General features: G+C 42.3%; 1 protein-coding gene across 1 annotated transcript in view; it reads right to left on the minus strand.

Moving 5' to 3' along the window:
- CCDC33 (coiled-coil domain containing 33) overlaps nt 1-23254 on the minus strand; it is a 117629-nt gene extending 94375 nt beyond the window's left edge. Inside the window, exons 1-4 of the mRNA XM_040413703.1 lie at nt 22838-23254; nt 21972-22570; nt 8724-8858; nt 4652-4806 (exon numbers count right to left, since the gene is read on the minus strand). Coding sequence (XP_040269637.1) covers nt 4652-4806; nt 8724-8858; nt 21972-22570; nt 22838-23141 — 1193 coding nt within the window. The 5' untranslated portion in view covers nt 23142-23254. The remainder of the gene's footprint in view (nt 1-4651; nt 4807-8723; nt 8859-21971; nt 22571-22837) is intronic.
- Between the last annotated feature and the right edge of the window lie 632 nt (nt 23255-23886).

Below are 23886 nucleotides of genomic sequence, written 5' to 3' on the forward strand. Positions count from 1 at the left end.
TTTATTCACTTGCAGTAAAATACAAACATCAAACACTGGTGCTGTCTACACGTTTCGGACCTCCAAATGTTGATTAAGGACCAACATTTGGAGGTCCGAAAAGCGTAGACAGCAGCAGTGTTTGATGTTTGGATTTTACCGCAAGTGAATAAAGATCTTTTTTTTATGGGAAGCTGAATTTCATCACATTTATTTCGAATAGATAGATAGATAAATATTAGATAGATATATATATAAATAGATCAATAGATAGTAGATAGATAAATAGATAGATAATATTAGATAGATATATAGATAAATAGATAGGAGATAGATAAATAGATAGATAATATTAGATAGATAGATGATAGATAGATAGATAGATAGATAGATAGATAGATAGATAATAGATAGATAGATGATAGATATGAGATAGATAGATAGATAGATAGATAGATAGATAGATAGATAGATAATAGATAGATACTGTCAGTCATCAGGCAATGACTGACAAGTGGATGGGGGAGGTGCTGGATGGGGGTTGTAGTCATGTGATCTGTCAGCCCTGGACCAAGGTGATGAAATATTAATGCCAGACGAACCCCCTGAGAAGACAAGGAGGGGCAGCAATATCCCATTAGCAGTTCAACACAAAACAATTTTCAGACTGGATTAGCTGCTCTTAAAGAAAAAGTGTTTCTAGGCCTGAGGCCCTCAGATCATTACTGGGCTTCAGAGAATAGAATAACAAGTCTTACGGGTTTGGTAAAATATGGAAAGATAATAAAAAATGTGTGAATAGGAACGGGGGTCTGGAGAGCAGTAAAATGTGTTTATTGAGCCACAGACATAGCTCACTAGCTGATGGATAGACGTGTTGTGTATTCTCTCATGTTGCTATGGGATATTTTCAGAAAGCCTGATGTCCTGCATATGGACAGGTAGTATTTATCAAGAACGAGAGAGTGACATAATAGTGATGTCCCATGGCTCCAGCTTCTATGAAAGGAAGAAATGGGGCAGAATTATGCAGGATGTCAGAAACCGGTCAGATATCAGCAAAAATCACCAAAATTGATGTACAATAGTCAAACTATTCTTTACACCCTAAAGAGGATCTCACTGCATGTGATAAGGTATTTCCTAAAGGACCAGGTTTCTTTTTATAAAAACAATTGCTGTGAATGATAGCAAATATCTTATCATGGATTCGTTGTAGAAATGTATGTCTACTGGGGATGGATCCGGGAGTACTGTAGATATAGAGAATAAAGAATATATCTTTCCAAGCTGCTTCAGGATAGTTTTGCGTATTGACGGTAGCATGCAGGGGCATGGAAAATTTCCCAATGCGCTGTCTGAGCTTCCTTTATGGCTGCCGACTGAGTACATAACGATCTGCTGCTCTCAGCAGTAATACTAGAAGCATCAGGTACTTATGCCTCTGGCCAGCATCCACAGGTGCCACCCTGAATTCAACTGTATCACCATCATCAGGACAGTAGAATACTGCGACGTGGGAGGCAGTATTTTATACTACACCATGGTATATGGTTCTGCAGGGGTAGGATTTTGTGCTGTACTACAGTACTGCTGGCCCTGCCTACTTGTGTTGTCCCTGCCTATTTATGTTGTCTCGCCTTCTGTCAATCTGGATCTGAACTTTTAAGTTTTTTTCCAGGGCCACTTTAAGTTTTCAGTCCGCCCTTGGTGGCATGCACTCAGTAGGAGGTTTGACTATGCAGATAAGATATGGGCACCACAAAAAATACATTTCAAGTAGATACAAATTACAGAATAAGAAATATGTAAGAAACAGATAATCTGCTTTACAACTGCACTCTCCAGCTTCATTCACATGGCCATATGACTGGTCTGTGTGGCCTTGAACAAAGCCTAATATCGCTCTTTTACACAAGCTGATTTCAGTGCCGATTGACGATATAAGTCAAATGGCGCTTATGTAAAGGGACATTCAAACAGGTCAATGCCAACTATATGCAGGTTCGGACTGGCCCACAGGGGCACAGGTGAATCCCCCGGTGGGCTCCTAGTTTCCCACCGCCTGCACAAGTGGCACATAACACAGTAGACTTACTGCACTACATACATATATTCAATGTACAGCATCTCAACCAGCCTATGTTCATATAAAAAACATGATAGATTATTAAAGAAACTCCCAGTTTATTATTAAAGACACAATCAGAGCTGAGATGACTTTAGTTATAGAGGAAAGCTAGCCAATGTCCTCTTCTCCCCAGGACCTACCTTCTCAAAGCTGCTGCAGGGACCCCCATATTCAATCATCTGGTAGCTAGTGATGAGCAAACACCAAAGTATTTGTGTGCTCGGCCGATCACCCGAGTACAAAGGAAGTCAATGGGAGACATCCAGGCACCCCCTGCTCAGAGAAAAAGGTGTCTGGTTCATAAAAAAAGGTTAGAAATTGATGGAAACCCCATCAAAATGGTTTGGCAACAGCATAAAGGGGATAGCTGGATGCATCTTAGACTCCTATTATGTACTATATACAATAGACAACCAGACAAAGGCTATATGCCAAAAGCCAGGTATGTACAAGCCACCATCTATCCACGAGACAGATAACAGGCTTAGTCAGCATACCTTACAAGGGCAGCCTTGTGCACTATGAGATATTCCAAACAAGCTCTCATCTGACTGAGAACCAGTAAACCTCAAAGTTATTTTGCATCTGTTGGATGGCTTGGGTGGACCTGCACACCTAGATCAACATCATTAGGGCGACAAAAGGTTTTCCGATTGTCCTAACATAATATTTAATAACCTTTCTATACAGTTGTGTCATGTAAAAACTCAATTGCATAAACATGGACATATGGGAAAGACATGCAAATGAGCAGAATCTGCCTTGTTTTTCAGCTGTCATAAGACTATGAAAACCAATAGAGGGCGCTATTGAGTTATGAACAGCGCCCTCTATTGGTTTCACAGTCTTATTACGAGACAAATATTCTTAGAAGAGAAAACAGCAGGCAGTCCGTGTGTGTAATGAGCTGTGCGAGCATCCAGTGTCGGCGTCCCATAAATGAAGAACAAAGAAGACCGGCACTTGCTGTATTGGATTCAATTCTTATCCTTTTACTGCGCACATGGAGGTACAAAATGACGCATTTCGACTCAAACACAAGTCTTTGTCAAGCAGCATATTTGACTGATTCTTATGACAACTTGACAAGCTTATTAGTGTAGCCTTTTGCATGGAAAATTCGTGATTAGAATATTCGCAATTAGAATATTCGCGATCTACACTAGGATGATATCTGACACTGGGAAAGCTGGGTAATAACTCAGTAATAAGTTCTGACACTGGTAAAGCTGGGTAATAACTCGCGAGTTATTACCCAGCTTTCCCAGTGTCAGATATCATCCTAGTGTAGATCGCGAATATTCTAATTGCGAATTTTCCATGCAAAAGGCTACATTAATAAGCTTGTCAAGTTGTCATAAGAATCAGTCTAATATTCTTGACAGAAGACTATGAAACCAATAGAGGGTGCTATTGAGTTATGAACAGTGCCCTCAATTGGTTTCATAGTCTTCTGACAAGAATATTTGTCTCGTCATAAGACTGTGAAACCAATAGAGGGCGCTATTATAACTCAATATGACAGCTGAAAAACAAGGCAGATTCTGCTCATTTGCATGTCTTTCCCATATGCCCATGTTTATGCAAATGAGTTTTTACATGACACAACTGTATAGAAAGGTTATTGAATATTCTGTTAGGACAATCGGAAAACTTTTTGTCGCCCTAATGATATTGATCTAGGTGTGCAGGTCCACCCAAGCCATCCAACAGATGCAAAATAACTTTGAGGTTTACTGGTTCTCAGTCAGATGAGAGCTTGTTTGGAATATCTCATAGTGCACAAGGCTGCCATTGCAATGTATGCTGGCTGTTATCTCATGGATGGATGGATGGATGGATAGATGGATGGCTTGTACATATCTGGCTTTTGGCATATAACCTTTGTGTTGTTGTATGTTGTACATAATAGGAGTTTAAGATGCATCCAGCTATCCTCTTAATGCTGTTGCCAAACCATTTTTATTGGGCTTCCATCAATTTCTAACCTTTTTTTATGAGCCAGACACCCTCTTCTCTTCCAAGCAGGGGGTGCCTGGTTGTCTCCTGTTGAGTTCCATTGTATTCGAGCACCCAAATTATTTGGCTGAGCACTCGGATATGCCAAGCATAGTGATGCTCGAGCCAAACAGGTATTTGGCTGAGCATGCTCACTCATCACTACTGGTAGCATCTTGCTACTGTGTGAGCAGGTAATATTTGAATGTATCCGTAGGGTGGGCCCTGAAAATAAATTATACTGATGAGCCCTAGGAACCCCAGTCCGACACTGACTATGTGGGGGACAAACTGTCAGTAGAATCGTGCAGTTCCAATAGAGTTGTCAGAAGCACATTCCCAGTTTACACATGGCAATGTGGTGCTGACAAAACTGATTTTTGGGCCCAAATAAAAGTTGCAATCAACCAACAAACAGAGCATTTGCTTATTTCTCGGTTGTTAGCGGCCATGTTTACTCAACGATCTTATGAGCACACTCAACGATCTTATGAGCACAGGGTCGGCTGAATATCGGCCATGTGATCTCTTAATCATACTTACAAGCATATGAAGGGTGTAGGCAAAGAACCAGCTGTAGTTAAAGGGATATGAGTAGCGGAATGGAGGGTGACAACTATTGTCTCCGTTCCAGGAAAGGGTAAGAGTTTGCTCTCTCTTTGCACTGAGTCACTTTGAGCTGGGGCCTTCTCTGTAACCTAAGGATGACAAAGACTTAATAACAGTACAGATAAAAAAAATGTCTTAATTGAAACAATGACTATGAAGTGTAACCGAGAAGAAAAGGACTCTCATAACGCTCCTTCAACTGACGTAACTAGCATGGTATCACTTGAGTAAAAGCAAACGGTATACCTCTGTGACCCACCACTGACCCAGCCTACCACAATCCCACCTTACCTCACTATTATACAGTATAATGGCATGAAATATTTGACTATACAACCTACCTGCCCAGAACACCTGATCACACTCCATTAGGGGATTTGATTGTGTAACAAATAATCCCTACAATTCATGTTCTTTATTGCTTAACGCTCTTTTGTTACAATTCATACTGATTCCACTTGAAGTTTGCTAATGGTCGTGCCTCCTAATCTTATGTCAATAATTATGAAACGACATAATCTATGTATTTTACGGCAGGTCATGGTTTGTTGTCATCTAAGCACGGCACATACTAAACAACTAAAATGATAGAAACTAAAAAGAAATGCCGATGTAATTCACTATGCCGACATCGCACCATCACAGAACACAATCTCAAACCAGAACTTGCAACACACTCAGCTCAGTTCTTATAACTCTTCATTGTGCGAGTCCTACTGGAACTGTATCAATTATTTGACAACTGGCTGTTACCATTCCCCTCGTAACAGAGGTGTGTCCCCACACAGTCTGGTATGGTCAACCTTGCTAGGACAGTTAGACTACGTAGGGATACACATCCAGTTGGTAGCATGCAACTGTCATACAGGGAGTGCAGAATTATTAGGCAAATTAGTATTTTGACCACATCATCCTCTTTATGCATGTTGTCTTACTCCAAGCTGTATAGGCTCGAAAGCCTACTACCAATTAAGCATATTAGGTGATGTGCATCTCTGTAATGAGAAGGGGTGTGGTCTAATGACATCAACACCCTATATTAGGTGTGCATAATTATTAGGCAACTTCCTTTCCTTTGGCAAAATGGGTCAAAAGAAGGACTTGACAGGCTCAGAAAAGTCAAAAATAGTGAGATATCTTGCAGAGGGATGCAGCACTCTTAAAATTGCAAAGCTTCTGAAGCGTGATCATCGAACAATCAAGCGTTTCATTCAAAATAGTCAACAGGGTCGCAAGAAGCGTGTGGAAAAACCAAGGCGCAAAATAACTGCCCATGAACTGAGAAAAGTCAAGCGTGCAGCTGCCAAGATGCCACTTGCCACCAGTTTGGCCATATTTCAGAGCTGCAACATCACTGGAGTGCCCAAAAGCACAAGGTGTGCAATATTCAGAGACATGGCCAAGGTAAGAAAGGCTGAAAGACGACCACCACTGAACAAGACACACAAGCTGAAACGTCAAGACTGGGCCAAGAAATATCTCAAGACTGATTTTTCTAAGGTTTTATGGACTAATGAAATGAGAGTGAGTATTGATGGGCCAGATGGATGGGCCCGTGGCTGGATTGGTAAAGGGCAGAGAGCTCCAGTCCGACTCAGACGCCAGCAAGGTGGAGGTGGAGTACTGGTTTGGGCTGGTATCATCAAAGATGAGCTTGTGGGGCCTTTTCGGGTTGAGGATGGAGTCAAGCTCAACTCCCAGTCCTACTGCCAGTTTCTGGAAGACACCTTCTTCAAGCAGTGTTACAGGAAGAAGTCTGCATCCTTCAAGAAAAACATGATTTTCATGCAGGACAATGCTCCATCACACGCGTCCAAGTACTCCACAGCGTGGCTGGCAAGAAAGGGTATAAAAGAAGAAAATCTAATGACATGGCCTCCTTGTTCACCTGATCTGAACCCCATTGAGAACCTGTGGTCCATCATCAAATGTGAGATTTACAAGGAGGGAAAACAGTACACCTCTCTGAACAGTGTCTGGGAGGCTGTGGTTGCTGCTGCACGCAATGTTGATGGTGAACAGATCAAAACACTGACAGAATCCATGGATGGCAGGCTTTTGAGTGTCCTTGCAAAGAAAGGTGGCTATATTGGTCACTGATTTGTTTTTGTTTTGTTTTTGAATGTCAGAAATGTATATTTGTGAATGTTGAGATGTTATATTGGTTTCACTGGTAAAAATAAATCATTGAAATGGGTATATATTTGTTTTTTGTTAAGTTGCCTAATAATTATGCACAGTAATAGTCACCTGCACACACAGATATCCTCCTAAAATAGCTAAAACTAAAAACAAACCAAAAATATTCAGCTTTGATATTAATGAGTTTTTTGGGTTCATTGAGAACATGGTTGTTGTTCAATAATAAAATTAATCCTCAAAAATACAACTTGCCTAATAATTCTGCACTCCCTGTATATTTCTAGGCTGAAAAATATAGGAACAGCACAATGCAAAGCTCTAAGGAAAGATTATCCAGCCGTTTTGGATAATCTATATCCTGGGTCATATTTTGGACTCTCGCAGGCATCACCCACTGGTGAGCCTGCGCTCAAGCTACTTGTGGTTTCCGATGGTCCTGGCTCCACTGGCCTGGCCCCTTCGATATTTGCTGGAACATTTGTATACCAGCTTTAACCACCGTGTGCTTGTTCTTATAATCTTCACCTTTCCCCCACTTTTTATTTTTCTGCAATGCAGGCTTCACCTTTAGCCTGGCATTGCCATGGTACATCTCCCCTGATGATTTCGTCCTGAATGAAACGTGACACGTCGGGAGTCTACCTTTATAGGGTGTACTAGGGATTCCGCCCGCTATTAGGGATAGGTATCCAGACGGGGACGCTCCTTGAGGGGCAAGTACCTCGTATAGGCAGGTAGGGTCATCTAGTCCCTGCCCCTTCACCAGGGTTCATTAGGGATCTCATGCTACCGTCTCCTGCCTTTGCTGAGGTTTTTTATGTGGGAATCATCTCCGTATGGTAACACATCAATGTAATCCATCGCATGGGAGGCTGCATTCACTCAAGTGACTACACCATCTACGCCTACAGCATCTGATGGGTGAGAACGTTCCTTTTTGTTTGCTTCCCATCTGTGTTCCCTATCAGTGTGTGTGTGTCCTGGCCCCATTGGGCTGTCTTTATGTTAGTCTGTTTAGAGGCCCTCTGGGCTGGTGCTTTATGTTAGTGCTTCACTTTTTTAGATATAGCATTAAATGTTAAGTTTTACCCCTTTGTCCCCTAGGGGATTAGCATTGGGAGTAATTTGTCAAGTCTAGTTACTTGGCGTTATAGATACGTAGGATCCTCATAAAGTTGAAACTTGAAGCTTATCAAAGATGTCTCCTCTATGCTTCTCAAAATCACACTTCCTTCAATGTGCAATATTCTTGCACATGTTAGCCCTCTATGGGAACCCACCCCTGAGTGCTAAGACCACTTGCGTTTCTGCTAAATATAAAAGATCTGATACCTGAAGTCTTATGTTACATCACTAGTATTGAAGGACCATTTTTTTTAAAGGTGTCTTCTGGGAGTATATTATTGACGACTTATCCTCAGAGTCCGACTCCTGGCCCCCGTAGCAAATATGCCGTTTTGAAAAGTCGCAGCACTCTAATTAACGATGCAGGATCTTTCTAGACTAGTGATGTCACATTCATCAGTCATATGGCCTATATGCAGCACAGCCCCTTTCTAGTGAATGGGCCTAGGTTGCAATACCGAGAACAGCCACTATACAATGAATGGCGCTGTGCTTGTTAAGCTGTGAGGAGGCTGCAGCTTCTTCAACCATTAGTGACAGTGGTGGCTGCCCAACAAACAGATACTGAATGATTCTGAGGACAGGTCATTAATATTGCATTCCTGGAAAACTCCTTTAACTTAATAAATGAAGACCATTATGTGTGTGCTGTGACCACTTGTCCTCCTGTCAAGCTTTCTTTGAATAATTCTTCTAGCAAAGAATTCTCAAAAAGAATCTAGGATAAAATCGCACTCACATGAGTCTTCCTCATAGTTGCTGGTGTTTTCGGAGGAGATGGGAGACGTAGGGGAGCATCATGAGGTAAACTTTGTGATATGGGGGGCAAAATCAAACGAGGTGATGTTTTATCAACTTCATATTCAAGATCATCCTATAAGAGAAATATGGTTGACAGTAAGATAAAAACAAGGATTTATAGGAAAAAGACAACTGCAAAATACAACTGCAATGAGGTATTCTAAGATTGTAAATAATCTACAATGATATACATTGTCATTTGATTATACTAGCTGTGGTGAGGGGGGCATACGCCATTTCTTAGCAATAATAGGATATAAAAGTTTCTAAAGGTCTAAAAAAGGGGGAGTGGCGTGGGAGAGCCAGCATGATAGTCTCATTTATCATTTTCTACGCCTGTTTTAGAAGTAGAAAATGGTCTAAATCAGCGCCATATTTTTCAATGTATTTACACCAGACAAGCGGCATGAATATATTGATAAATATGCTGTTTCCCTTCACACTTTGTATTATTAAAATGGTTTGCCTTCAGCCACCACTAGGGGGAGTTCAGTGCATAAGAATGTGTACAGTTACCACTGATTTTAAAGGAAGCTGTAAGTAATCTCTTTGCATTGAGCTCCTACTAATGGAGATGGAAAATACAGTAAATCTATTTCCAGGAACAGGAGAAGCAGTTCAGACCGAGTCCCTGCTCCCCAGACCTCACTCATAGCAGTCATATGTAGGCATGCCACTACACATAGGGTATTCAAATATTTTTGCAGAAGCCACATTTTGTACAAAAATGTGGACCTTTTTGAGATTTTCCACTGCTCTCACCACTTTTCAAAAAGTGGACAGGGCTTAATAGGAGTGGTGGGTCCATTTACACCAGAAACTAGTGTCAATTATAGCACAAATATACACCAGCTCATAACTGTCATAGATTTACTTCTCTAGATCTCGGACAGTCAGAAGATGTGCCAAATTTAGGGGCCCGCGGCTCTTAATATACTGTATTTGGAGCATCTTACTTCAGCACATCTCTTATAAAATGCCAGTCTAATATTCCTTCCATGTAAGTTTATTGGGACCACTGTATTTATTGGGCCCAATGACAGTGTGGAGGTGGCAGCAGCATCAGGAGACCACAGAGTGGCAAGGTGACATAGTGTGGAGGTGGCAGCAGCATTAGAAGACCACAGAGTGGCAAGGTGACATAGTGTGGAGGTAGCAGCAGCATCAGGAGACCACAGAGTTGCACAATGACAGAGTGTGGAGGTGGCAGCAGCAGCATGAAGAGGCCACAGAGTGGCAAGGTGACAATGTGCTGATGTTGCAGGAGCATCAGGATACCACAGGTGGCAAGGTGACATAGTGTGTAGGTGGCAGCAGCATGAGGAGGCCACAGAGTGGCAAGGTGACATAGTGTGGAGGTGGCAGCAGCATGAGGAGGCCACAGAGTGTCAAGGTGACCTAGTGTGGAGGTAGCAGCAGCATCAGGAGACCACAGAGTGGCACAATTACAGAGTGTGGAGGTGGCAGCAGCAGCATTAGAAGGCCACAGAGTGGCAAGGTGACAATATGTTAAGGTAGCAGCAGCATCAGGAGACAACAGAGTGGCAAGGTGACATAGTGTGGAGGTGGCAGCAGCATCAGGAGATCACAGAGTGGCAAGGTTACATAGTGTGGAGGTGGCAGCAGCATCAGGAGACCACAGAGAGGCAAGGTGACATAGTGTGGAGGTGGCAGCAGCATTAGAAGACCACAGAGTGACCCGGTGACCGAGTGGGGAGGTGGGTGATACTAACAGTACCAGCTGAAGATGGTGGGTGTAAGAAGGAGCACTTGGCATCAGATGTGTGGCATCAGGCAGGTGGCAGCATCATAATAGTAGCTGAGGCAGGTAGCCAGAAGAAACCAGTCTCTTTTGTCAAGGTTACGGTGAGGCAGCATGGATAATCTAATCTGATGCATCAGGCATTGGTGGGTGGAAATCCTGGCTGATCCACGCCTGATTCATCTTGACAAAGGTCAGTCTCTCCACATTTTGGGTGGACAGGCAAGTTCTCCTTGGGGTAACTATGGCCCCTGCTGCACTAAACACCCGCTCTGATGCCACACTACTAGCCATCCAGGACAGCTTTTCCAGGGCAAACTCAGCCAGTTGCGGCCACAAATCCAGTTTAGCTGCCCAGTAGTCCAGCGGATTTTCAATGACGGCTGGCAGGGTGCACTCCAAGTATGCCACCACCTGCTGGTTCAGGTCCTGCTCTATGTCTAGCTGTTGGTGAATAGTTTCTTCACTATGTGGGTGAAGAAAGCTGCTCATCAGCGACTCTAGACTCAGGCTGCTGCTGATGAAGCTAGTACTGCTCCGGAACCAGCAGCCATGGCAGTGGAACGTGAGAGCAGAGGGCACCCCCATTCAGACCTGTGAGAGGATGGACAATGGCACAGATAGGCAGCGGCCAACTGACTACATAGCATGTGTGGCTTTGAGAAAAAGCAAAAAAGTTCAGTGGCACTCACCATTAGTTGCAGTTCTTCTTTATTAATTCCACAGCTTGGATAAAATGTATAAGAACACAGACGGCAGTAGGTGGACAAACGTACTTGCAGTGCAGAGGAATTAGCGGCGACGTCTGTTTCGCGTGTACAGCGCTTTGTCGGGCCAACATCCTACCTAGCATGTCTCTATAATAGTTCAGTTTGTCCTCCCTCTCAGTGGGTCTAATAAAGGCCCCCATTTTGGACTGGTAGCGAGGGTCTAACATGGTGGAGAGCCAGTAGTCATTCCACTGCTGAACGGTGACAATTCGGCTGTCACTACGCAAGCAAGTGAGCATGCATTGGGCCATTTGCGAAAGTGACTCAGAGGGACTCCCTGCCTCCATCTCCACTGCATACTGCCACGGTGTATCTAGGTCATTTGCCTTGTCTTCCTAATCTCCCTCTTGCCCCTCCGGCTGCTGCTGCTCCTCCTCTCCTGTCACCTGTATAGAAAAACCATCCATTTCGCTACACATTGCTTGTGCTCCAATGTCATCCTCCCCCTCCTCCAGTTCAGCCCCGGTTAGACCTGCAAGAGGATGTGCAGATAGGCACAGGCCAACTGGCTACATAGGATGTCTCTATAGTAGTTCAGTTTGTCCTCCCTCTCAGCGGGTGTAAAATAGGCCCCCATTTTAGACCGGTAAAGAGGGTCCAATAAGGTGGAGAGCCAGAAGTCATCCCTCTGCCGAATGCTGACAATTCGGCTGTCACTACACAAGCAAGTGAGCATGCATCGGGCCATTTGTGCAAGTGACTCGGAGGGACTCCCTGCCTCCATCTCCACTGCATGCTGCCACAGTGTGTCAGGGTCATCTGCCTTGTCTTCCTCATCACCCTGTAGCTCCTCTGGCTGCTCCTGCTCCTCCTCTTCTGTCACCTGTGTATAAAAACCACCCATTTCGCTACACATTTGTGCTCCAATGTCCTCCTCCTCCAGTTCAGCCCCCACAGGGCTCATGTGGCCGTGAGATCAAGGCGCCACGTCTCCAGTCCACTGACCAGCCAGATTTACCAGCATCGTTTCCAGGATATAAAACAATGGAATGACGTTGTTCATCCCGTAGTCCTGGCGAATGACAAATAAAGTGGCCTCCTCAAAGGGCACGAGCAAACGGCAGGTGTCACGCCTGAGCTGTCACTGGCTAACATCGAAGTTACACAGGGGAGTACCTCTGTCCACATGTATCATCAAGAAATTGTTTATGGCTTTTCTCTGTTCGTATAGTCGGTCTAACATATGGAGGGTGGAATTTCAACGGGTAGAAACGTCACATATCAGCCTATGTTGCGGGACGCCGTTCTGCCGCTGTAGCTCAAGGAGGGTGTGCTTGGCGGTGTACGAGTGGCTGAAGTGCATGCAACATTTCCTGGCCATTTTTAGGATGTCTTGCAGATGGGTGGAAGACTTCAGGAAACGCTTGACGACCAGATTGAACACGTGCTCCATGCATGGCGCATGGCTCAGCCCTCCTTGACGTCGCGCCGACACCATGTTCTTCCCATTGTCGGTCACCATGGTTCCGATTTTGAGTTTTTGCAGAGAAAGCCAGGATTCGATTTCTTGATGGACGCAGAGCAGTTCCTCTTCCGTGTGACTCCGTTCTCCCAGGCAAACTAGGTGCACAACAGTGTGAAACCGCCTTGCCCTGCACATGTGGTATGCTGGTGGGGCACTGTGAATTGTCCCTGCAGTGGAGGCTGAGGACAAGGTGGAGGATGAGAAGGCAGAGGTGAACATTGTCGCAGGACCAACGGCGTGAGAAAGTGGAGGTAGAAGCGGCATCACCTGGCCAAGTTGCTGGTTTGGCTGGGCAAGAACCACATTTACCCAGTGGGCCGTAAAGGACATATATTGTCCTTGACCTTAGTTACAGCTCCACACGTCGGCGTTGCTGTGCACTTTGGCAGACACCGACAGGCTCAAGGTCTGGCCCACCTTCTGTTCTACATAGGTGTGCAGGGCTGGTACTGCCTTTTTGGCAAAGAAATGACGGCTTGGGACTCTCCACCTCGGCTCGGCACAAGCGATCAGTTCCCTGAAAGGTGCAGTGTCCACCACTTGGAAAGAGAGGGACTGCAGTACCAGCAACTTGGCTAGGAGCACGTTCAGCTTCTGCGCCGTTGGATGAGGGCACGCATACTGTTGTCTCTTGGCAATCGCTCTGGTGATCGATTGCTGACGGAATGACTGACTAGGAGGAGAAGGAGCATCAGGACCAGCAGATGATGGGAAGGACAGACAGTTTCCTTCGGCTGAGGTGGTGGAGCCTTGACTGCCTGAAATCAGGTGCGTGCCACTGGGTGATGCAGCGGTTGCTGCAGCAGACTGGACCACCACATTGGAGCCACTGTTCTCCCAGGCCACTTTATGGTGATGCTTAATATGTTGACGCAGGGACATGGTGCCAACATTGGCACCCTGGCTACACTTCAACGGCTAATAAGCCTCTTTTTTTCCCCACTAATAAATGCCAAAAAGGGTTTTAGAACATATAACTGCGGCCGTGAACGGCAAATAATACTTTTTTTTGCCACTAATACACGCCAAAAAGGGCTGTAATTTTCTCACTATAACACACAACGGTTAATAAGCCCCTTTTTCCCCCCACTAATACATGCCAAATAAAGGCTTTAGAACATATAACTGCGGCCGTGGACGGCAAAGAAAATGATTTTTTTGCCACTAATACATGCCAAAAAGGGCTTTAATTTTCTCACTTCACTACACAATGGCTATAGTATTAAGCCCTTTTTCTTTTCCCCCCCACTAATACACGCCAAAAAAAGGCTTTAGAACATATAACTGCGGCCGTGAACGCCAAATAATAAAAGAAAATTGCCACTAGTACACGCCTAAAAGTGCTGTAATTTTCTCACTTCACCACACAACGGCTAATAAACCCCTTTTTTCCCCCACAATACACGCCAAAAAGGGCTTTAGAACATATAACTGCGGCCGTGAATGGCAAATAATACTTTTTTTTGCCACTAATACACTCCAAAAATGGCTGGAATTTTCTCACTTCACCACACAGAGGCTCATAAGCCCCTCCCCCACTAATACACGCCAGAAAGGGCTTTAATTTTCTCACTTCACAACACAACAGCTAATAAGCCCCTTTTTTTCCCCTCTAAGGCTACGGCTACATGACGACATGTGTCGCGCGACATTTTGTTACAGTAATGTTGCGCGACAATTTTTATAATGATAGTCTATGGTGTTACACTGCGACATGCGACATGCTGCGACTGCGACGCGACTGTCGCAGAAAAATCCAAATCCGAGCCTTAGAACATATAACTGCGGCCGTGAACGGCAAATGAAGTTTTTTTTTTGCCACTAATACACGCCGAAAAGGGCTTTAATTTTCTCACTTCACCACACAACGGCTAATAAGCCCTTTTTCTTTTCCCCCACTAATACACGCCAAAAAGAGGCTTTAGAACATATAACTGACGCCGTGAACGGCAAATAATATTTTTTTTGCCACTAATACACGCCAAAAAGGGCTTTAGAACAAATAACTGTGGCCGTGAACGGCTATAATTTTCTCACTTCACCACACAACGGCTAATAAGCCCTTTTTCTTTTTCCCCACTAATACACACCAAAAAAAGGCTTTAGAACATATATATAACTGCACCGCACAAGGGCTAATCAGACCCCAATAACAAGAACAGTTTGCTGGAATTACAGAGGTATTGCAAACCTGAAATGAGCAGCAGTATAATGGCAATTTGGATCCACAGTCAGTGCAGCAAGGTGTAACAGGATTGCTCCTATTACCCAGGCTGTACACTCCCCTTCTGGACCCTGTTCTGCTTCAATACTGTGAATACATAATTCCTCCCTATCCTTTCCCTACACTTCCAATGCTCTTTCCCTTAACTTCTATTGAGCAAAATATAAGTTTTCAAATCTTTTCTAGCACTGTCCCTAGCGCCTACTAATGTCTCTCCCTGCACTAAATACACTGGAAAATAGCTGAATCCAAAATGGCTGAGGCTATTTACTGTATAGGGCTATGACATCACATGGCTGACTGGCTACTGATTGGCTGCATTCATAGCATTGTGGGTGATCCCTCGTTCCCAGAGCTCCTTGCTCCATGTCCTAACATGTGCAGCAGCCATTTTAGGAAAAAATGTGATTCGTTACCACGAAGTGTGAGGAAATTTGGATTCGGTGAAAATCAAATAATTCCTGAAATTCGGATCGAATTCCACTTTGTCAGCTTCGATTTGCTCATCTCTAATAGTAACCATACAATATTTTATTGAAAAATACAAGCTAGATATTAAAATACAGCACAGAACATTAGATGCACACATGATCCCCTCACAATCCCATCTTCATTACCACAACATACAAAACTAAAATGTAGAAGAGTATTCTAGGAGGATTAGTTATATCCAGCTGACTGCAGAGGATATACTTTACCAGTGCTGGCAATGCCACGTTTATAATGCAGCTTTTACAAGTTACTATAAAATATCTATTTTAAATAGTATAAAGAGCTGAAAAACTTCAATCAAAGACAGGAAAAGTATAAGGGCTCATGCACACAAACTTATTTTCTTTCCATGTACGTTCCGTATACGGAACCATTCATTTCAATGTGTCCGCAAAAAATAGAAACGGAAGTTACTTTGTGTGCATTCCGTTTCCGTATGTTGGTATTTCTGTTCCGCCAAAAAATAGAACATGTCCTATTACTGTCTGCATTATGGACAAGGATAGCACTGTTTTATTAGGGGCCAGCTTTTCCATTCCACAAAATACAGAATGCACACGGTCGTCATCCGTATTTTTTGCGGATACGTTTTTTGCGGATCCGAAAATACATACGGTCTTGTGCATGAGCCATAAAACAAAGACTTATATTTTTTGCATCCCCTCCCTGACACATTAAAACCTGTAACGTGTCACGTCTGGTGTCACATATAATAGGAGGTTACACCTTTTAAAAGCCCATTTTGAAAATTAAAGTTGAAATCTGATTCGATACCAGACAGCTTTACCATATCGTTTTTTTTTTCTGCCATTTTTGATAGGTTTTGCAGTTTTTAATGTTTTTTTTTTTTTTTTGCCTAAAAACTGTAAAAACCCTCAATATCATAGGAAATAATCAAATATTGTGCATTTTATTACTCAACTCTCCTTCATGTAATATATTCTGGTCTACATCTTTCACAAATGACACTCAGCAGCAGCACTGTAGACCTCTATACCAGCCTGTAAAGTAATAGAAATAGCACAACACATGGAACATGCTGTCTAATATTTTAGGCTGTATGTGTATACATGTGTCCAGATATATTTTCTAAGAGTGGATTGGATCCAATTAGAGTAACCTGCAGAGCAACAGTTATGTCCAGGTAGAAACACAATAATAATGAGATTGGAAATGATGTAGTTGACTCTGGTACTAACAATATGATTATACATGATGATTAAATATGATTATACAATGTCACTCATAGTATCTCTATTAACAGTAGTTGCATGCCTAGCAAATGAGAAAAGGAGGTAAAAGTGTTTTTGTTTTTTCCCCTCAAAAAATGCATAGTTTAATTACCAACCAAAATTATAGTCACCAAAAGGAATCACAGTGGTTTTGTGGAAAAACAAAATAGTGATAAAAGACATTAAAAAAAATAAGACTGGTGTCAAGTAGAACTAATTGCCTATAACAACCAATCAGATTCCACCTTTCATTTTCCAAAGGAGCAGTAAAAAATAAAAGGTTGAATCTGATGGGTTGCTATGGGCAACTAAGCCAGTTGTTAGAATCTATAGTAATTTCCATCATAATGCTCCTGCAGTATTGGGAGTAATTGTCTTAAAAAAAAAAACAATTGTTCTTATTATAACTATTTTCTTGCCCAATCACTGATTGTACTTGACAGAAATCATACTGCTTGATCAGTAACAGGCAAGAAAACCTGAGAACCCCACCTATTAAAGGCAAATAATCTAATTTCAATCAGCCAATATGGTTCCATACATATGCCATTGACTTTATATTAACCACATCCCGTCCGCCCATTGACTATAAACGTCCGGGAGGTTGTTTTCTATCTCTGAATGGACGTTTCTGAACGTCCATTCTGAGATCGCAGCTGCACGCTAATCGTGCAACTGCAGATCGGGTTGCCCGCTGTCAGTGACAGCAGGGCAACCCTAAGGCCCCTTTCACACGAGCGAGTTTTCCGCGCGGGTGCAATGCGTGACGTGAACGCATAGCACCCGCACTGAATCCTGAGCCTTTCATTTCAATAGGGCTGTGTACATGAGCGTTGTTTTTCACGCATCAGTTCTGCGTTGCGTGAAAATCGCAGCATGTTCTATATTCTGCGTTTTTCACGCAGCCCTGGTCCCATAGAAGTGAACGGGGCTGCGTGAAAAACGCATTGCATCCGCAAGCAAGTGCGGGTGCGATGCGTTTTTCACTGATGGTTGCTAAGAGATGTTGTTTGTAAACCTTCAGTTTTTTTATCACGCGTGTGAAAAACGCATCAAAACGCATTGCACCCGCGCAGAAAAAACTGAACAACTGCACGCAATTGCAGACAAAACTGACTGAACTTGCTTGCAAAATAGTGCGAGTTTCACTGAACGCACCCTGAACGCATCCGGACCTAATCCATCACGCTCGTGTGAAAGAGGCCTAAGGCCCCTTTTACACGGGCGAGTATTCCGCGCGGATGCGATGCGTGAGGTGAACGCATTGCACCCGCACTGAATACCGACCCATTCATTTCTATGGGGCTGTTCACATGAGCGGTGATTTTCACGTATCACTTGTGCGTTGCGTGAAAATCGCAGCATGCTCTATATTCTGCGTTTTTCACGCAACGCAGGCCCCATAGAAATTAATGGGGTTGCGTGAAAATCACAAGCATCCGCAAGCAAGTGCGGATGAGGTGCGATTTTCACGCATGGTTGCTAGGAGACGATCGGGATGGAGATCCGATCATTATTATTTTCCCTTATAACATGGTTATAAGGGGAAATAATAGCATTCTGAATACAGAATGCATAGTAAAACAGCGCTGGAGGGGTTAAAAAATAAATAAATCATTTAACTCACCTTAATCCACTTGATCGCGTAGCCCGGCATCTGCTTCTGTCCCCTTTACTGAATAGGACCTGTGGTGAGCATTAGTTATAGTTCAAGGACCTGTGATGACGTAACTCCGGTCATCACATGGTACGTCACATGATTTTTACCATGGTGAATCACCTTTGGTGATCTGACGTCACCAAAGGTCCTTTAGCCCACAGCTCATCATTAAAGAAGTAATGAAGAGACCGGGAACTATGCGAACAAGAGGAGAAGGTGAGTTAATTTTTATTTATTTTTTTAACCCTCAATTGATCACCTACTAAGCATTCTATATTCAGAATGCTATTATTTTCCCTTATAACCATGTTATAAGGGAAAATAATAACATCTACACAACACCTAACCCAAACCCGAACTTCTGTGAAGAAGTTCAGGTTTGGGTACCAAACATGCGCGATTTTTCTCACGCGAGTGCAAAACGCATTACAATGTTTTGCACTCGCGCGGAAAAATCGCGGGTGTTCCCGGAACGCACCCGCACATTTTTCCGCAACGCCCGTGTGAAAGATGCCTTAGAGAAGGAAGAGACAGTTCACAGGTGTCCCTGCCTTCTAGATCTCTGTATACACAATACTCACCGATAGCTGTGTATACAGTGCAGGAAGCACATGACCGCCGGGGCCGGGATAGTGCAGGAGCTGTCGGGTCTTTCACAGACCTCGATCAGCCCTGCACTGAGGCTGTACAGCGCAGTATACCGCTGTACAGCCTCTCAGGGGGGTGTATTTCCCCTGTAACTGGGGCTACTATGTAAAAAAAAAAATATTAAAATAGAAAAAAATAAATTAAATAGACATATTTCATATTGCCACGTCCGTGACGGTTGGCTCTATAAATACATCACATGATCCACCCAGTCTGATAAACACCATAACATTTTTTTTATAAAAAATGTGTCAAAAAAAGTCATTTTTGTCACCTAACATCACAAAAAGTGCAACATCAAGTGATCAAAAAGGCGTATGTCCCACAAAATGGTACCAATAAAACCGTCACCTCATTCCACAAAAAATGAGCCTCTACATAAGAAAATTTCTCAAAAAATAAAAAAACTATAGCTCTCAGAACATGGACACTTTAAAACATAATTTTTTGTTTCAAAAGTGCTATTATTGTGTTAAAGTGAAATAAATTAAAAAAAAGTATACATATTAGGTATTGCCACGTTCGTAGCAACCAGCGCTATAAAAATATTACATGACCTAACCCCTCGGGTGAACACCGTAAAAAAAAAAAAATGTGTAAAAAAAGCCATTTTTGTCACCTTACATCACAAAAAGTGCAACACCAAGTGATCAAAAAGGCGTATGTCCCACAAAATGGTACCAATAAAACTGTCACCTCATTCTGCAAAAAATTAGCCCCTACATAAGAAAATCGCAAAAAAAATAAAATATATATAGCTCTCAGAACATGGACACATTAAAACATAATTTTTTTGTTTCAAAAATGTTATTATTGTGTAAAACTTTATTAAATAAGAAAAAATATACATATTAGGTATCGCCACATCTGTAACAATCTGCTCTATAAAAATGTTACATGACCTAACCCCTCAGATGAACGCTGTAAAAATAAATAAATAAAAACTGTGCTAAAACAACCAATTTTTGGGTCACATTGCCCCATAAAGTGTTATAATGAATAATCAAAAAATCATATGTACCCAAAAATAGCACCAATAAAAATGGCACCTTATCCCCTAGTTTCCAAAATGGGGTCACTTTTTGGGAGTTTCTACTGTAAGGGTGCATCAGGGGGCTTCAAATGGGAGATGGCATCTAAAAACCAGTTCAGCAAAATCTGCCTTCCAAAAACCATGTGGCGCTCCTTTTCTTCTGTGCCCTGCCGTATGCCCATACAGCAGTTTATGACCACATGTGGGGTGTTTCTGTAAACTGCAGAATCAGGGTAAAAAATATTGAGTTTTGTAGCTGTTAACCCTCTATGTGTTAAAGAAAAAAATTGATTAAAATGAAAAATCTGCCCAAAAAGTAAAATTTTAAAATTTGATCTCCATTTTCCTTTCATTCTTGTGGAATGCCTAAAGGGTTAACAAAGTTTGTAAAATCTGTTTTAAGTAACTTGAGGGGTGTAGTTTCTACAATGAGGTCATTTATGGGGGTATCCACTATGTAAGCCCCACAAAGTGACTTCAGACTTGAACTGATCCTTAAAATGTGGGTTTTGGCAATTTTCTTAAAAATTTTAAGAATTGCTTCTAAAATTCTTAGCCTTTTAACGTCATAAAAAAATAAAATGACATTTCCAAAATGATGCCAACATGATATAGACATATGGGGAATGTTAAGTAATAAATATTTTATGAGGTATCACTTTCTGTTTTAAAAGCAGAGAAATAGAAATTTAGAAAATAGCTAATTTTTCTAAATTTTTGGCAAAATTGTGATTTAAATAAATGTGAAATATATTGACTCAAATTTATGACTATCATGAAGTACAATGTGTCACGAGAAAACAATCTCTGAATGGCTTGGATAAGTAAAAGTGTTCCAAAGTTATTACCACATAAAGTGAGATATGTCAGATTTGCAAAATTAGGCCTGGCCAGGAAGGGGGCAAATGGCCCGGATGTGAAGTGGTTAAAGGGATTATCCCATTAATAATGTAAAACATGAAAATCAGTCATCATGGGGTAAATGGCAGTCAGGGCACGTAGCTAGAGGCTTATGGGCCCTGGTGCAAGAGTTCAGCTTGGGCCCCCCTTCCCTCAGTGCTTTGTGGCCAGGGGCCAGGCGCAGCCCCCCCTTCCCCCGCCCCCCCCCACCCATGTCAAATTCTTGACCTAACTCCTTCCCTCCAGCCAGAGGTGTAACTTGACCTGCATGCACTTTCTATAATACCAGTGTCTTCTTATGTGACACAAGGGACTTTGGGCCCCCTCAGGCTTCTGGGCCCGGAAGCGACTGCTACCTCTGCACCCGCTATAGCTACTCCCCAGATGACAGTCTCTTTCTAACAGAGCTAGAACTAGCCCTGAACCTCACATGGCTCTACAGCCCAACTCCCCCCCCCCCCCCCCATTTATTGCTCTAGTTGATCTGCTAGTTTTATTTTAATCTGGTAGCTCAGGGGATGTGTCCTTTCTCAAGGGGTGTGTCCTTTCCACTGCAGTTATCATCCTATAACCGTTACCGCTTCTAACAGAAGTTGTGGCTGGTGAAAGTTGAAGCATGCGCTATACAAATACATTTTATTGAATAACTCTATATACTATATGTGTCTGTAGTACATTTTTAATTACATGCAATTACAAAAGTATTTAGATTCAGGTGCTGGGTTGAAAAATGTTAAATATTTTTGTGGGACAACCCCATAAGAGGTTTTGCAGTAAAAATTACTGATTAAAAGGGAAACATCACAGGATACTTCTGAATACTTTTATGTTGATGTAACAAATGTATCAGACATTACCAGGTGTGAACAGACCTTCAGTTACATCAACCATAAGTGATATCATTGTATGGTTTCTATCATACAGTTGGGGAAAGATTCCCAGCATTTTAGTATCTACTATGCTTTTTCAATATGCACAGTTTATCATTCTCAATGCTTACCTGATCCTGCATTGAATTGAGCCCTGGTGACGACAACCTGTCTACCTCATGTACTTCTTCCTCATCTTTATTATCATCTTCATCATCTGAAGATTGTTGGTTTAATAGGTCTTGGTCTTCAGAATCATGATGTATTCTTGGAGTGGCTGTTCTAAGATTCTGAGGATCAGATCTGATGGCTTCTGAATGTGAGATATAAGATGTCGGCGCTGTAGGAGTGCTTTGCTTATCAGTGTCATGTCTGGCAGTAGAAGGGTGTGAGTCGCTTGCTTTCAGACTGATTGGTAAAGGAGAGGTCGGTTTGGAAATATCTTTAATTTTTGGAGGTTTGTATTCACGAAAACAGACATTGTATGCAAGACGTCCACAGTGCATTGCCATATGATCCCCTGCAACTCTTAAAAGGGCCAGCACTCCTTGATAATTGTAAAGGGGTTCGAAGGGAGCTGCTCGGAGATTAATGCGAGGTTGGTTAGGGCGAGGGTAAATGGCAAATAGGGATTGTCCAACCTTTTTCCCCCCTTTAGGGCTGCCAGATCCAAACTTTAAGACATCAATGCACAGTCGTACGTCATGGTGTTTGTCATTTTTACATAGTCCTATGTAGAACAAGGAGATAAGAATTAGTTCATGCAAAGAAAGTAATAAGCAGGATTGCAAATGGAAACTCTTAGTTAAATAAAATTTGATATTAAAATGAACATTTACTTCAATTCAAAGAACCCATTGTTCTTAAAGATATCCTTCTCAGTTAGACGGTAGAAAAAGTTCTCTATAAACTGTGATGCTATGGTAAACTACTACAAAGTGGAAATGAGAAAACTTTTTACTGTTTTTCTTGATCGAAATACAAGTTTGAATGTTACCTTTTGGTAATATGAACAAAAAGTTATTTTTGTCAAATGTCAATGTATCAGTAAGGTCTTCTTGCTCTGCAGTGTTAGTCTCGGCCTCACAACTTGGAATCATGTCTCCATTGTTGACCATCACCGTGATACCTTCCACCGAATCGTCGAGCAGAGGATTTTCCACACGTAGCACCAGTTTGTACTTTCCTGGTTCATTAAACTGGGCATCCAAAAGAAGAAACTCCAAAGACAACACCTTGTCTTCTAACCGCAAGCGAGGTGGTCCAGGTGGAACAACCTGGGGTGCTGCAGGAGCGGGCATGATGAAATCCTCAAAATAAAGGTCTATTTCATATCCACGCCATGTACTCTACTGTGACTTTCCTTTGCCGGTATGCTCTCTCATGCTTTTCCTCACTTGTATTCTCCTCTTCCTCGTCTGTCATCACTAAGTTTATGCACCTGCAGGGAGTGGTAGTGACAGAAGGCTCACATTCACCTGGCCGCTGTTTGTTTGAGACAATCCAGGTTACCTGGTGACTTGGGGCGAGTCAATCACTATACTTAACCTGCTTTCTGCAGAAATGTAATTACAATAAGGATCATTATACTGTATGTACAAAGTATCACAGTCAGATGTACTAAATGTTTTTGTGAATGTCACTATTATTTGTAGTACTGGATGTGGTGAATGATTGCTTTACTATACTATACTATACTGTACTGAACTCTTAAAAGCTAGTTCAAACATATATGTAGATATACTGTGAAAAAAAACAGCTAAAAAACAAACAGAATTTAAAGGGAGGGCTTGATTATTAGTGGAAATCTACAAAAAGGCATATCTCACTGTGGAGGACCTGAAGCTAAAATCCACAGAAGAAATATCAGTAGCAGAATAATTAGCTGAAAAGGGTCTTTTTAAGGTCCATTAGTAATCAGGTGGTGATTTTAGTAGAGTTTTTAAAAGTGTTTTAAAATAGTTTGGAAAAACTGCACGTATTCTGCAATGTGTGCAGGTAGCCTTAAAGAAAAATTGACTTTGTTGCCTTTAGCAACAAATCACT

The sequence above is a fragment of the Bufo bufo genome, chromosome 1, assembly GCF_905171765.1.
Source record: "Bufo bufo chromosome 1, aBufBuf1.1, whole genome shotgun sequence".
NCBI classification, from domain to species: Eukaryota; Metazoa; Chordata; class Amphibia; order Anura; family Bufonidae; genus Bufo; species Bufo bufo.